Below are 13,779 nucleotides of genomic sequence, written 5' to 3' on the forward strand. Positions count from 1 at the left end.
GATATATATATATATTAAAAAAAATTAGCCGGGCATGGTGGCGCATGCCTGTAGTCCCAGCTACTCGGGAGGCTGAGGCAGAAGGATCACTCAAGCCCAGGAGTTTGAGGTTGCTGTGAGCTAGGCTGACGCCACGGCACTCACTCTAGCCTGGACAACAAAGCGAGACTCTGTCTCAAAAAAAAAAAAAAAAGATCCAAGATAATGGTGGATCTTTGTATGAAGAAGGTGTCTCCCCATTTCAAAGTGTCTTAAACTGATAATTGCTCCCAAAATGGGGCATGGGAGGCAGTAAAGGGACAAAGGATTGAACACATGTTATCTTTATCCCTTACTAACCTACGACTGAAATTTTACAGTTGAGGAATAGTAAGTTACGACATCTTGGTTGATGATACAGAAGTGCTTACAGAATATAAAATCATTCCAAAGAGCCTTTCGATCCACTTACCAAAGCAATTTTGTTCTCAGTTTAATGGCAGGGGAAACAATATTGAACAAAGCAAACTCTGCTGTATCTTAAGTCCTTTAATTATAGTGTTCATAGCAGTAAATGTGTTAGTAAAAGGACAGCTTCCATTACAACTCCAGGTTTTCAACCACTTTGGTTCTTAAAGTTTTCTTTTGGGTGATGTTATTAATGTTTAGTTTCTGCCCAAAGGCTTTGTTTGTATGGATTGATTATTGGATGTGAGAGGAAGGTTTCCTCCCGCGGTGCTTAGCAAGTGAGGACTGCTGCAAAGAAGAGGCTATGTCACTACCTGTGAAGTAATCTGTGAACATGGGACAATGATGACAGCTGACATTGTTGCAGAACTTGCCATGTGTCAAAAAACTGGGCCAAGTATTTTATATCCATTGACTCATTTAATGCCCCAACAACTATGAGGTACCCCTGATGCTAATACTAAAGAACAGGAAACAAGTAACTTGACCAATGTCTTACAGCTAGTAAATGGTGGAATTGGGACTTGAATTCAAAACTCTGTAACTTCAGAACCTACAATTTTATTGTTAAATACACCTGACATTGGGGGTACGGGTAGGAACAAATCCAAGAAGCAGTCATTGAGAGTCACTTACATTGATTCTTTTCTTCAGAGGGGAGACTAGGGGTCCAGAGCAGTTGATTAGAATCTTGTTAGAATTTTGAGCGTCTATGCACACTGATAATCAATGTGGGGGGTGGAGAGGAAAGAATTTTGAGTGTCTGAAGCTTGCTCTCCTAGCCCAGCCCTACCATACCAAGTGATACAGATCCCTCCTCAGAATTCTCCTGGACATGTTCTGGCTGGAGGAAGAGATTATCTTTTTTGCTCAGGGGCCCTTTCCTTGCTTAATCCTATTGATACCTGTTTCACTAGCATTGCAGGCAAAATCATTAATACAAGAACCAGAACCAGAATACTTTAGAATGGGCTAGCGGATTTAAAATCAGACTGATGTTGCATACCCCTGTGAATATACTAAAAAATCCAGACATTGAATTGCTTTAATGGACAAGTTGTATGTGGATTGCATCTCAATAAAACTGCTTCAAAAAAAAAAAAAAGAATGTATGACTTAAAAAACAAATTTCGAGTGATTTCAAATGGATTCCTTGACATATGACACACGGGGAATCAGGTGCCAGGGGTGACCTGCTCGCCCATTCATTTCTTACTCAGTCCACATTGACAGAGTTCACCCTCGTGCCAGGCACAGGATGACAAAGGCTCCCAGCGCCTTGAGGATGAAAGATAGGGATGGAGGAATGCTCATAACCAAAGTTAAGTCCTGAATTTTTTTTTTTTTTTTTTGCGTTGAGGTTCCCAGTGACTATGTTCCAAGTCTGAGTGCTGAAACAGTTGATGTGATTTTCACTTTTAAAAAAGGTAATGTTTTTGCTTCTTTTAGGCAACTTACTTTGAGTCACAGACCAAAGCTTCAATTACAGTAATCGCTCACCCTTTTGAAGTGGGTTTTCGCATACTAAGAGATACGTGAACAAAAATTACGAAATGGAGTTCAAGTTTAAAAATGGACCTTTAGGAAAATCGGTGCCTGTTATCTGTTTTAGCGCCAGCCGATCCCGGCGGCTCGGTCGGGTCGCGGGGAGCGAGTGAGTGGATCTACCCGTCCTCTCCCGACTGCTGCCGGCCTCGGCCGTTCCGCGCGTCCGGGCGGCTGGAAGAGCCTTTCCCGGGCGCCGGGGGGCGGGGGGACTTCCTGCGGCCACGGGCGGCCGCGCGCTCCGCAGACCCGAGTTCTGACCCAGCTTGGTCCCAGCACTTGTCGGAGCGGCGGCCGCCCGGAGCAGCAGGCACGCACCCGGCCCCTGCCCGGCGGAGCGCGGGCGGAGGGAGCTCGGCAGCCCGGGCGAGCGGGTCACGTGCGGCCCGCAGAGGCGCTGCAGGCCGGGAGTCTGCAGGAATGCAGTAACTTGCAGCGAAAAGTTTCCCTCCGCGGCCGGCCGCAGATTCGGTGCGGGCGGGCCCGCAGAGGAAGGAAGAGCTGGGAGGAGGCGGAGCCGGCGAGCGGCCCGGGCGGGCGGTTCTCTCAACTTTAGTTTTGGCGTCTGAGGCGAGTTTCTGTCTCAGTCGGGCGCAGCCGCCGCCAGGGAAAAGAAAGGGAGGAAGGAAGGAACAAGAAAAGGAAATAAAAGGGAAAGGGGGAGGGGAAAGGCAACTAGCTGTCCGGCCTCCGTCAGGGGAGTGGAAGGAGAAAAGTTCTCCGGCGGCGCCGCAGGTCCGCGTCTCCCGCAGCCCCTCCCGAGGCGCCGCCGCCAGACCAGCGGAGCCGGGGCGCAGGGCGGGGGCGGAGGCGCTGGGGCGGGGGATGCGGGGCCGCGGCGCAGCCCCCCGGCCCTGAGAGCGAGGAGAGCGCCGCTCCCGCCGCCCGGCGCCACCCGGCCCGCCGCCCTCGCCTCTTCTCCCATCTCGACCCGTCGAGCCGGGGCGTCCGGGCGGAGCCCTCGCCCGCCTGGTCAGGGGGTGCGCGTCCGGGGAGGCAGAAGCCATGGATCCGGGGCAGCAGCAGCCGCCTCAGCCGGCCCCCCAGGGCCAAGGGCAGCCGCCCGCGCAGACCCCCCAGGGGCAGGGCCCGCCGTCCGGGCCCGGGCAGCCCGCACCCCCGGCGTCCCAGGCGGCGCCACAGGCACCCCCCGCCGGGCACCAGATCGTGCACGTCCGGGGGGACTCGGAGACCGACCTGGAGGCTCTCTTCAACGCCGTCATGAACCCCAAGACGGCCAACGTGCCCCAGACCGTGCCCATGAGGCTCCGGAAGCTGCCCGACTCTTTCTTCAAGCCGCCGGAGCCCAAATCCCACTCCCGGCAGGTAACTTCGCCGCCCCTCGCCCCCCTTCCCCGTCGGGCAGGCCCCAGGGGCGGGTGGCGCTCGGGCGTCGCGGCCATCAGCCCCGACCAGGGGAGGGGGTTCCGGGGGCTCTGGCGGGGCCGGGGGCTCTCGCGGGGAAGTGGAGGAACTGGGGGCGGCCGCGGCTCCCGGCTCCCCACTTCTCCCGGAGTCCGGGGCCGAGATTTGTTTTTCCTCTTGGAGTTTCTCTCTGCGGTTGCAGCCCCGGGGGGCGTACTTTCCCATTCTTCCTTTCTTCCCGGGGTTCCCGGGAGGTTGGCGGGAGTGGGGGGGTGGGAGGAAGGAAGGGGGTGGGGAGAGTCGGGCCGGGGCCGCGGTGGGCTCGCACAATGCGCGCGCCTCCGCGCTCCGCACCTTCGCTCCCGCTCGGGCTGGGCCGGGAAGGGGGAGGGGGGCCTCTGGCATTTGTGTGTGGGTGAGTTGCCAGCGGCGGCGGGGTGTGTGAAGTTGAGCCCTTGGCCCCCTTTCCTTCTGGGCCTCTCGGTCCACTTCAGCCTCCTGGGGAGTCAAATAATTGTTCTCTTGTTTTCCAGTGTTGATTAGGGGTGGGGGTTGAACCGGTCCATTTAGTTTCTTGCTCTTTCCCCCTCCCCCCTCCGCCCTATCCCCTCCTCCCCCTCCCCCCTCCCCCTCTCTGTCCCCCAGCCTTCCTCCTTCCCTCTGCCTCCTCCCCCTCCTCCTCCTGTAAGCATTTATTTTCCTCGCGGCCTGGCGCTTTCGGAATACAGGATTCGGGCTTCCCCTGCCCAGACTTTCCTGGAAGTTGTTTATGGAGTTCTTTCACTCCCGCGCGTCCCCAGTGCCCTGGAACTCGGGCAGGCTCGCTCTTATCAAACTTAGTAGGTTCGCGTGTTGGTTTCCCCAACTGTAGACTATTACTTACAGTCTGCTGAAATCGCTTTTGAATTAGCCACATCTGTACGTTGCACAGGAACTGAGTTGCGCTTTACAGCACCAAGGTTTTAACACAAGCCTTTGATAATACACTGCAGGTTGACTCATAGGCCAGTCCTGCCTAGTTCAACTGTGATTAAAAGTTAATGTTTGGGAAGCGATGACTAATTCTAGGATCGCCATTGCTTTTTAATTCTTATTGAGGATATGAACATGGCTGCTTTTCCACATACACAACGTTTGGTTATTTTGCCAACTTGATTCAGCATTGAAGTGAAACTATTTATTATGAAAGTGTTAACATTCCGATAGGTCCCAGTGGATTTATTTACTTAAGGGTTCTCTTTTTCTTTTTCTTTTTTTTTTTTTTTTAAGAACTTGCTTCAGGCTAAACTTCAGCATAGGAAATTTGCCCAAAAGTGAATTGGCTTTCCAAATACTGCAATGTAGTTAGCCCACTCGGGCTGTAACTTGAGTGGAAAGAAGAATTAGCACCCCCACTCCGATTCCCCCTCCTATTTGCAGGCCTGTTGTATATTCTTCTGTAGCAGACCAGCGGGTTTGGGAACTCAGAAGAGCTCACTTAACCTGATGACAAAACCCGGGTTAAGGAGGAGGAAGGAAAAACAATTTAGCTGCTTGCCTAAACACTTCAATTTGTAAGAAGTAGATTCGGGTATGCTTCTTTCTCTTACCCTTGGAAGTGGGTTTATGGACTCATTACGGGTAAATGTATGTTGGCATGCACCCTACAGACTACACAGCTATGCTACTAGTTAGTTACTTAATATGTTTTGAAAGCAAAATACACATAGGAGATTGAATTCGCTGTTTTGTGGCATCTGTCAGCCAAAAAGAATTGCAACTTAAAAGTGTATTTACTCTTCAAGCAAATAATTACATAAAAATTTATATCCAGCAATTTGCAAATTCATATATTCATAATCTATAAAAAGTTTTGTTTGTTTTTAATACGATTTTTAACTAAGTGTTGTGCATCTGTAAGTTTAACTTTTATTTCTGCCAGTGATTGCCTAAATCATACTTACTCTGGTTGGAAATTTAATTCTGATTGGACACTCAGAAATGTACATGACTTTAAGGCATAAATGACTACTGATTCCTTCCAGTTTCCTTTATTCGCCTTATGAATCTAAGAAGTTCTCATTTTTTGATAATCAAACCCTACTTCTAATCAAGAAATTTAAAAAATTATGTTAGATTGTGAAGATTATGCATCTGGGTTGAAAAACCTATTGTTCACACACTAATGGTTTTAAATTCTTTGATACACATTTTTTCCATCATGAAAAAATCTATTTTACAAATGAAAAAACTGAGGAACATGGAAGTTAAGATATTTGTTCAGTGCCACACTAGCCACCCACCTTGGACTGGTACTCACAATTTTTTCTATTACATAGTTGCAAATGTTTGTAAGTTTTTAAGTTATATTGTAATTGAACTGTTAACATCTTTATCTTCTAGATGCAAAGATATGGTTGGTTTTTCATTCCATTAATAAGATGGCTTTTGAGAACATTTGGGCAGTTCTGTATCTTTTGCTTTCATTAAAAGTTGTATAACTTGTGATGATTGCTATAGTTCATAGTAAGAAAGAATAACAAGGGCTCATTTCTTCTAGGGCTTGTTGTAGATTTTAAACATTGTTTAAAATCTAGTTAAAAATACATAGTTCCTCTTTGGGTTATAGTTATACCTGAAACATTTTAGAATTTGAAAAAGCACCCATACTGCCTTGACCTTTTAGAAATTAGATTTTAAAATTCTACCTTTATTATAAAAACATTAGGAATGTTTTATTCATTCTGTATTAGTTGCTTTTTAAAGATGTAGAAGGCATGTCTAATGTGCAGTAGGTAGAAATTCATTTACATGGTCTGTCCATCAATAAAATTGTAAATGTTTATAAAAACCATATATTAAAGTTACATACAATTAAAAGTATTCATTTGAAAACCTGTGTTCCCCAGTGTCAACTATTAAATATTGAAATGTGCCTTTGGTACTTAGATACTTGGTTGTGATGAAATTTATCTGGGAAATTTAAATTTAAAGGCACTCTCTCTAAAAAGATTTCTTTTTAAAATTTTCATTTTAATATTCCTAATAGGCCAGTACTGATGCAGGCACTGCAGGAGCCTTGACTCCACAGCATGTTCGAGCTCATTCCTCCCCAGCTTCCCTGCAGTTGGGAGCTGTTTCTCCTGGGACGCTGAACCCCACTGGAGTAGTTTCTGGCCCAGCAGCCACACCTGCAGCTCAACATCTTCGACAGTCTTCTTTTGAGATACCTGATGATGTGCCTTTGCCCGCAGGCTGGGAGATGGCAAAGACATCTTCTGGTCAGAGATACTTCTTAAAGTAAGTGAAAAGAATGGTGGGTAATAGTTATCTAAGAAAAATGTGTATTGGAAAACAGTAAAGTGCTGTTAAGATATAGAATATCATTTATTTTTATATTTTACTCAATATTGATGTTAAGCTCAGTTATATCTTTTATAATTTTTTCCAGTTTGACATAACCTAAATACCTTTTTTAACATGGGTAATATTTTGAAAGCCTAATTGATTCTTGGTTCAATTAAAATAGACTCTTTTTATAATCTTTTCTTTTGAGGCAGTTTGGATAGTCTCATTTTGAGTTTGTGCCAAACCTGTTAATCAGCCTGGCAAAAGAAAAAGAATACCATAAAAATTTTAAAATTCTGAGAGTTATAGGACTGGCATTGTCTTATGAAATATGTATGGTGCTACTTACATCTTTTGAAATAAATATTTTATTGGTAGAGAAGAACTACAAAATAAGATTTTTCTGGGAGTTGAATTTTACAGTATTTTAAATTGTGAAATGATAAGCACTTTAGTTGCAGTTTGTGATTTATCAGTTTTTTTAATCAAAGTGTAAAGAAAGGAATATAAATTTTTAGGTTTGATATACACCCAGTGGTAAACTTCTTTACAAACTAGCAGCTCTTCAAAACAGAATCTCTTTTTGAAAAACACAAAGAGGGCCATCATGTTGTTCATTTTCATGGGCCTTTTGTCTTTAACAAAATGGCAAAATTACATTAAGCTGAAAAGACCTAAATAGAATGTTATCTCCTCTAATTTTGAAATCGTAGATAAGACCTTAATTTTATCTGACTTGTTTGGATCAAGTGTATACAAAATGTTGTCTAAAACTAATTATTATAGACTGAAGTTGATGTCTTACAAATGCTCACTTAATAGTATTTAATAGGGTTGAGATCATAAAGTGAAAAACAATTCAAGTGTTTATTCAGATCTGTCTCAACAATCTACTCCTAAGGCAGATGTAACATTTTATTTATTAGGTCCGATAATACAATTACTAGTGATGTTTTGTTGCGTGAGTCTTATATGTGTTTTATATTGATTATCTTTCAAGATAGGTTATTTTATAATGTAAGAAAATTTTGTGACAGGCTTATTTAGAAGAGCAGAGGAAAAGGTTTGATCTTGAAAAGTTTCTATAGTTTTCTGCTTCTTTCCTGCAGCTTTTTCTACTTTTTAAAATTCATTTTTTGGTGTCCTGGTATCCATTTCAAAGAGTCAGGTTTCAACCAGAACAATAAAGGGCCTGAGACTGGAAAGTACACACAAGTCTGGCAAACTCATCTGCATGAGCAAGATCATTTGTTCTCAATCCCACATCCAAAGTAAATGATTGAAAGAGCTTCTAGCTGTGAGGGATGTGTCTTGAAGGGGAAAGGAGTAGAAACAAACCAGGTTGTTAGGAAGAAAAAGAAAGGCTGCACTTTTTTGAACCTCTCCCTGCTGGGTCACTTGCTGACCTGGGGAGATTTTTAAACAGCTTAATAGCCTGCTTGCCTTCTTTCTTTGGTTGATGCTGTGGCAAAAAGTTTAAGGTTAAAGAGCACAGAGCAACATTTACGTTCTTCATCTTAGTCTTTTGTAACTTGTAATAATTGCCTGTAGGTGACACCTGCCTGCATTTTGATTATTTCGAATGAGTGATCTTTTTTGAGCTGAAATAAATATTCAGTTGCCCCTCTGTATCTATAGGTTCTACATCTCTGGATTCAACTGGCCGCTGATTGAAACTATTTGAAAAAAAAAAATTATATCTGTAGTAAACAATGTCATTATTTCTTGTCATTCCCTAAACAATACAGTATAACAATTATTTACATAGCATTTACTTAATTGTTATACATAATCTAGAGGTGATTTAAAAGTATATGGGAGTATGCACATAGGTCATATGCAAATACCATGCCATTTTATATAAGAGACTTCAGCAGCTGAGGATTTTAGTATCTGCACGAGGTCTTCGAACCAGTCCCACACAGATACTGATAAAGTCGTGTTTATTTTTTTAAGTTTCCAATGATTCTTCTTTTGAAAAGAAAGGTTTCCCTTATAAAGGTATTAATATATAGATGGATTAATGAAGGGTGTGCACACACACCCTACTCACCTCATTCACCCCAGTCACCTGTGGGCCTGTAAGGAAGGTAAACCAGGCCAAAATAAGAATTATGTCATATGAGAATTAGTTGAAGGGCTGAGAAGTTTACTGGAAAAGAAAAAACTGGAAAGGGAAGAGAGAAGATATACTTGTTCTTTCAGTACTTCTGAGACTCTCATGTGAATGTAAGATTAATCTTTTTGTAGTATAAGACATGTGAGAAGTTTTGATTCCATGGAAGACTTTTTTTATATCAAACTTTTCAGAACTTAGAAGGATTTTCCCAGAGAAGTAAATCTTGGTCATTAAAAGCAGATGAAGTCATGTATTAGTTGGTACCTGTCAGGGATTGCATAGAGGGCCCCTGAGCATTGGATATGGAAGATGGGTGCTGTGGGCTTATAAAATTTCATATCCTTCTAAAGAATATCTGCTTATAAACAATAATGCAATTCGTGGAAATGTTAATAAAACAACATTAGTTCACCTTCTCTAGTTGTTAGCTACTACCATGATGTTATAGGTAGTATGTCGTCATAAACAACTTTTTTGTGTGTACTCTGTGGATAAGTGAGATTAATATCCCGACTATGAGTCAAAGATGATAAACTAAGCTTATGTGGTACCAAGTTGTTACTGTCAAAATTCATTTTTACCTAGTTTTAATGTTTTAAAATCAGACTGTTGGCAATTGACACTTTTTCTTCTTGTATTTTCTTCTCGTGTCTAAAGAAGAGTTGTTGCCAGCTAGATGTAGAATGAAGATTTAAACTAGTTGTATACTTTACAATCATTTCCACAGTGAAATATCATATTTTAATACATCTCTTTAGGTATTTGTTGGAATGAACTATTAAGTCACAAAGTATATGTTAATAACCTATTGAGATTTATATTTGACACGAAAAACTCTGGCTATAAATGGTCTAAACATGCAAGGTGATGTAATCAGATAGAAAACTTAAAAATGTTGACTTTGGAAACAACTAATTATTGCCTTGTGACCATAGATGAATAAGTTTTTTGAAGTCAGTTGGCCCATCCTCTAGTTTCAAGGCAGCATAATTACGGAAGGATTACAAGCAGGCAATCATTGGTATTTTTAAAGCCCTCCATAGGTCAGAGATACTCTGGAGAAGACTTATATTTTATTTTGGCAAATAATATGGTATGGTATGGTATTAGCTACATTTATCAACGATACATATTCAAGCTGTGGGATGATTTTGAAGTACATAAAAAAGGCTTAGTCATCACATACTACATATAATAAGTGTTCTACTGAATTTACTGTTTGAAACTAATTTCTTAAACATAGAGTACATTGAGCTTTTATTCTCTTGGTGACTCTGTGAATTATTGCCTTCTTCAGCTGTCTTATAGTTTTCCTACAGGAAATAGTTCTTCAAGTAGTTGGTCAACAACTTCCTATTTCTTTATAAGCTGCTGAATAACTTCCTGAATTAGTATTCTATAATATCCCTGGTTACAAGGAGTGTTTTTACTTGTCATATTATTTTATTGAATCCGATACCTTGTAACTATGACAACCTACAAAGACCTCGTTACACATAATGTACCGGGTTGGACCTTAAAATTTGATTTAAGGAATCTGATCCAACGATTTGCATTGTTTTGATAATGTTCTTCTAATAATTTTTAAAGGATAGTTTTGTTTCATTTCCATTATTTAACATTTTCTGAATAACTGGCCTCAGCCTTTTTAGTCTGTGAAGATTCAAGGTTTCTTGTGGCTATCATTTGATTAAGAGTTAAATTGAGTATCTTGATCCCAGTTTAAAGATATTTTTTATCTTTATAAAACTTTATAAAGTTTAAGGATATTTTTTCAGAGACTTTTGACATTGCATGGCATAAAACTTAGCTATATTCTAACATTAAATGAACTTCCCTTGCAGATGTAATTGATTGCTGTAGTTTTTTTTCTGCTACATATGTTTTTTAGAAATGGATGCTCCATTGCCCTGATTAGTTACCTCAGAAATGTATGAATTAAAGGAGATGAATTAAGTTTCTTGTTCCAGTTTGATCTTATGCTTCCCCTCTCAAACCCTTGCCCAGTAGAAAACTGTAAATGCTTACAGTGTATGTTGTTACCATAATAAAGATGAGATGATTTAAACAGGAATAGTTTCATAAGAAATAAGACTGCCATTTCTTGTTATATCAAGTATAACCCAAATGATTTTCCCTTATGAATGAAAAAGCTTGCGATTTTGCCCTTAAATGTTAAGTTTCGAACACATATACACACACATCCCACTCACCCACCCAAACAAAAAAAGTTCAAATTGCAGTCACAAAGTATTTCCCTATCTGAGGGGAGGGCCAGTCCCTGCCTGTTTGTCTTGCTATTGAGCTTGAGAGGAGTGAGAAGATAAAAGTATGCTCTCAGCTCTCAAAAAAAAAAAAAGGCTTGTTTCTGCTCAGTGGGTGGGCATCCCAGGGAAGAATGGCATGCTGTACCACAGTGATTTAGGGAGAAAAACTCTGGAGGACTGTATTCAACAGAGGAAAAACAGTTGGAAGACAGTAGATGTGAAACAGTAAATAGAACATGGAAATTAACTTATTCCCTACGGAAAATACTGAATATTTTTAGTGTGAACTAAGATAATTAAGAAACTGGCTATTTAATTGCAGCAAACTCCATTGGCTGCAAGATGATAGGCTAATTTTATTCTAATAGTAACATTCTTCAAGTTGAATTTTGAGAGGACTCTTTAAAAAGCAAAAAAATAAAAACATTCAGAAATACTTCTAAAAAGCCTCATGTTAACCATTTAAACAAACAAAAAACCCTAGGTAGTATTTGAATAGTTGAAACTTAAAAAAAAAAACAAAAAACTTTAAAACCCTGAGATCAATCCCCTTTTGTAATATAAAGAAATATTTTATTTTGTAGTTAGAAAAATAATGTACTTTAGCATCCTAAAATGCTGTCATGATTCTGCATTGCCTTTACCTTAGAGTTTTGGGGGAGAGGTAAATGCTAAACCCAACCTTTTAGTTGCCAAAATGTATATTGAAGTTTAGGCTTAGGACAAAATCAAAATGAAGTCATTTTAAAAATCAGTTGTTAAAGGCCGGGCGCTGTGGCTCACGCCTGTAATCCTAGCTCTTGGGAGGCCGAGGCGGGCGGATTGCTCGAGGTCAGGAGTTCAAAACCAGCCTGAGCAAGAGCGAGACCCCGTCTCTACTATAAATAGAAAGAAATTAATTGGCCAACTGATATATATATAAAAAATTAGCCGGGCATGGTGGCGCATGCCTGTAGTCCCAGCTACTCGGGGGGCTGAGGCAGAAGGATCACTCAAGCCCAGGAGTTTGAGGTTGCTGTGAGCTAGGCTGACGCCATGGCACTCACTCTAGCCTGGACAACAAAGTGAGACTCTGTCTCAAAAAAAAAAAAAAAAAAAAAAAATCAGTTGTTAAGATTTAAGATTATTCAAACTTAATTTGCTACCTTCTGTAATAGCATAATTTAGCCATTAATTATTGCTTGAGAGTTTAATAATAGATGAGTAGCATTGTATAAAAGGAGGTCTTAAAAGAGCTGTGCGGTTCTATAACTGTGGTTTCTAAGTGATGCAGTTCTTACAAAAAGGGCTTCTGATTCTAGGATTAATCAGAACTTCAGGTCATGAAAGGGTTGTTGCTGTTTTTATGAAGAATTGCTTCATGGTTCTGGTTGCTCAAGTACTGTAGCACCAAGTTTCCTGGGAACAAGTACTGCCATGGTGGAAGCACTTTTATTTACTTAGGCCTTGACCCCTTCTAAAAGCAAAGAAAGAAGTTTGCTATAAATCACAACGGTCCTTCCCCCCCCCCCCATTAATATGCTAGACAAGGAAAATGGTCAGTAGTTTTATCCTCCTTTGGCTCTTAGCAAGAGAAGAATCATAATCTTTAACACGCCAAGTGATAAGCTGTTGTTTCTCTGAGTGATGTTACAAATTAATAACATAATGCCCAGGGGAGTATCTGTTATTCAGGTTTTCTTCCACCAAATATTTTTAACACTTTATTTGTGGTTAGTGCTGTTAATTTGCATCTTTATTTCTTCTTGGGATAATGTTAGTCACTAGACTTCAAATTCTTCATCTGGGTCCTGATTTGGGGGGTGTCAGGTGAAGGGACATTTCCTTCTTCCTCTTGCAATTGCTTACTTAACCGAAATGGGGGAGGAGGTTTGTTTGGGGCTAACTAAGGGCTTCATTTGTCTAGTAAATGTGTTTAGAGAGATGTGCCTTTCAATACACACACGAAAACTTACTTTGGACTATTTGATTTGGTAAAGACAGCCCCTTTAGAGTGCTACTGTGTGCTTTGACTAAATCAAATGTGAGATAGAAAGTTGTTTGAAATTCAACTTCTCACATACCCTGATGTGACTGTAATATGGAACAGGCTTTTGGAATGAAAGTAAACCCTACCATCTAGAAGGTGAGACAAGATGGGGATTTTTTAATTTTCTGTACAAGACATGAATGTGGGGTTCTCTTGTTTTATGTTTACAAAACCATTCTCCCCTCACTCTCCTTTCTTCATATATAGTAGTTCCCCCATGACATTCATGGTTTTGCTTTCTGAGATTTCAGTTATGTGTGGTCAACTGCAGTATGAAAATATTAAATGGAAAATTCCTGATATAAACAATTCATATGTTTTAAATTGTGCGCTCTTCCGAGTAGTATGTGAAATCTTGTGCCATCCAGTCTGGGACATGAATCATCCACACTGTTTACCTGCCCAGTGATCACTTATTAGCCATCTTGGTCATCAGAAAGACATAGTATTTAGAAGAAAAAAAAAAGACATAGTATATATAGAGTTTGGTAGTATCCACAGTTGCAGGCATAGACTAGGGTTCTTGGAATGTATCGCCTAAGGATAAGGGGCGACTGCATCTGACTTAATGGATTTCTTTTAATAAGGTATATGCCTTTTATTATAAAAGTAACATTTATTAGAATTGGAAAGTTCAGGAGAGAAGGAAGTAGGCGAGGAAGCACCAGAGTCTACCAGTG

The 13,779-nt window shown here is 41.1% G+C and overlaps 1 protein-coding gene across 13 annotated transcripts in view; it reads left to right on the forward strand.

Annotated features, from left to right (window-relative positions):
- The first annotated feature begins 2,529 nt into the window (after positions 1 to 2,529).
- YAP1 (Yes1 associated transcriptional regulator) overlaps positions 2,530 to 13,779 on the forward strand; it is a 117,512-nt gene continuing 106,262 nt past the window's right edge. For 5 of the 13 annotated variants that reach the window (XM_012770526.2, XM_012770531.2, XM_012770535.2 and 2 more), the window contains exons 1-2: positions 2,536 to 3,318; positions 6,386 to 6,636. In XM_012770526.2, the coding sequence (XP_012625980.1) occupies positions 2,998 to 3,318; positions 6,386 to 6,636 (572 nt within the window). In that variant the 5' untranslated portion in view covers positions 2,536 to 2,997. Of the gene's footprint in view, positions 3,319 to 6,385; positions 6,637 to 13,779 lie in introns of all 13 variants that reach the window. The other 8 variants (XM_012770528.2, XM_012770533.2, XM_012770538.2 and 5 more) reach the window with 4 other exon arrangements.

The sequence above is a fragment of the Microcebus murinus genome, chromosome 4 (assembly GCF_040939455.1).
Source record: "Microcebus murinus isolate Inina chromosome 4, M.murinus_Inina_mat1.0, whole genome shotgun sequence".
In the NCBI taxonomy this organism is placed as follows: Eukaryota; Metazoa; Chordata; class Mammalia; order Primates; family Cheirogaleidae; genus Microcebus; species Microcebus murinus.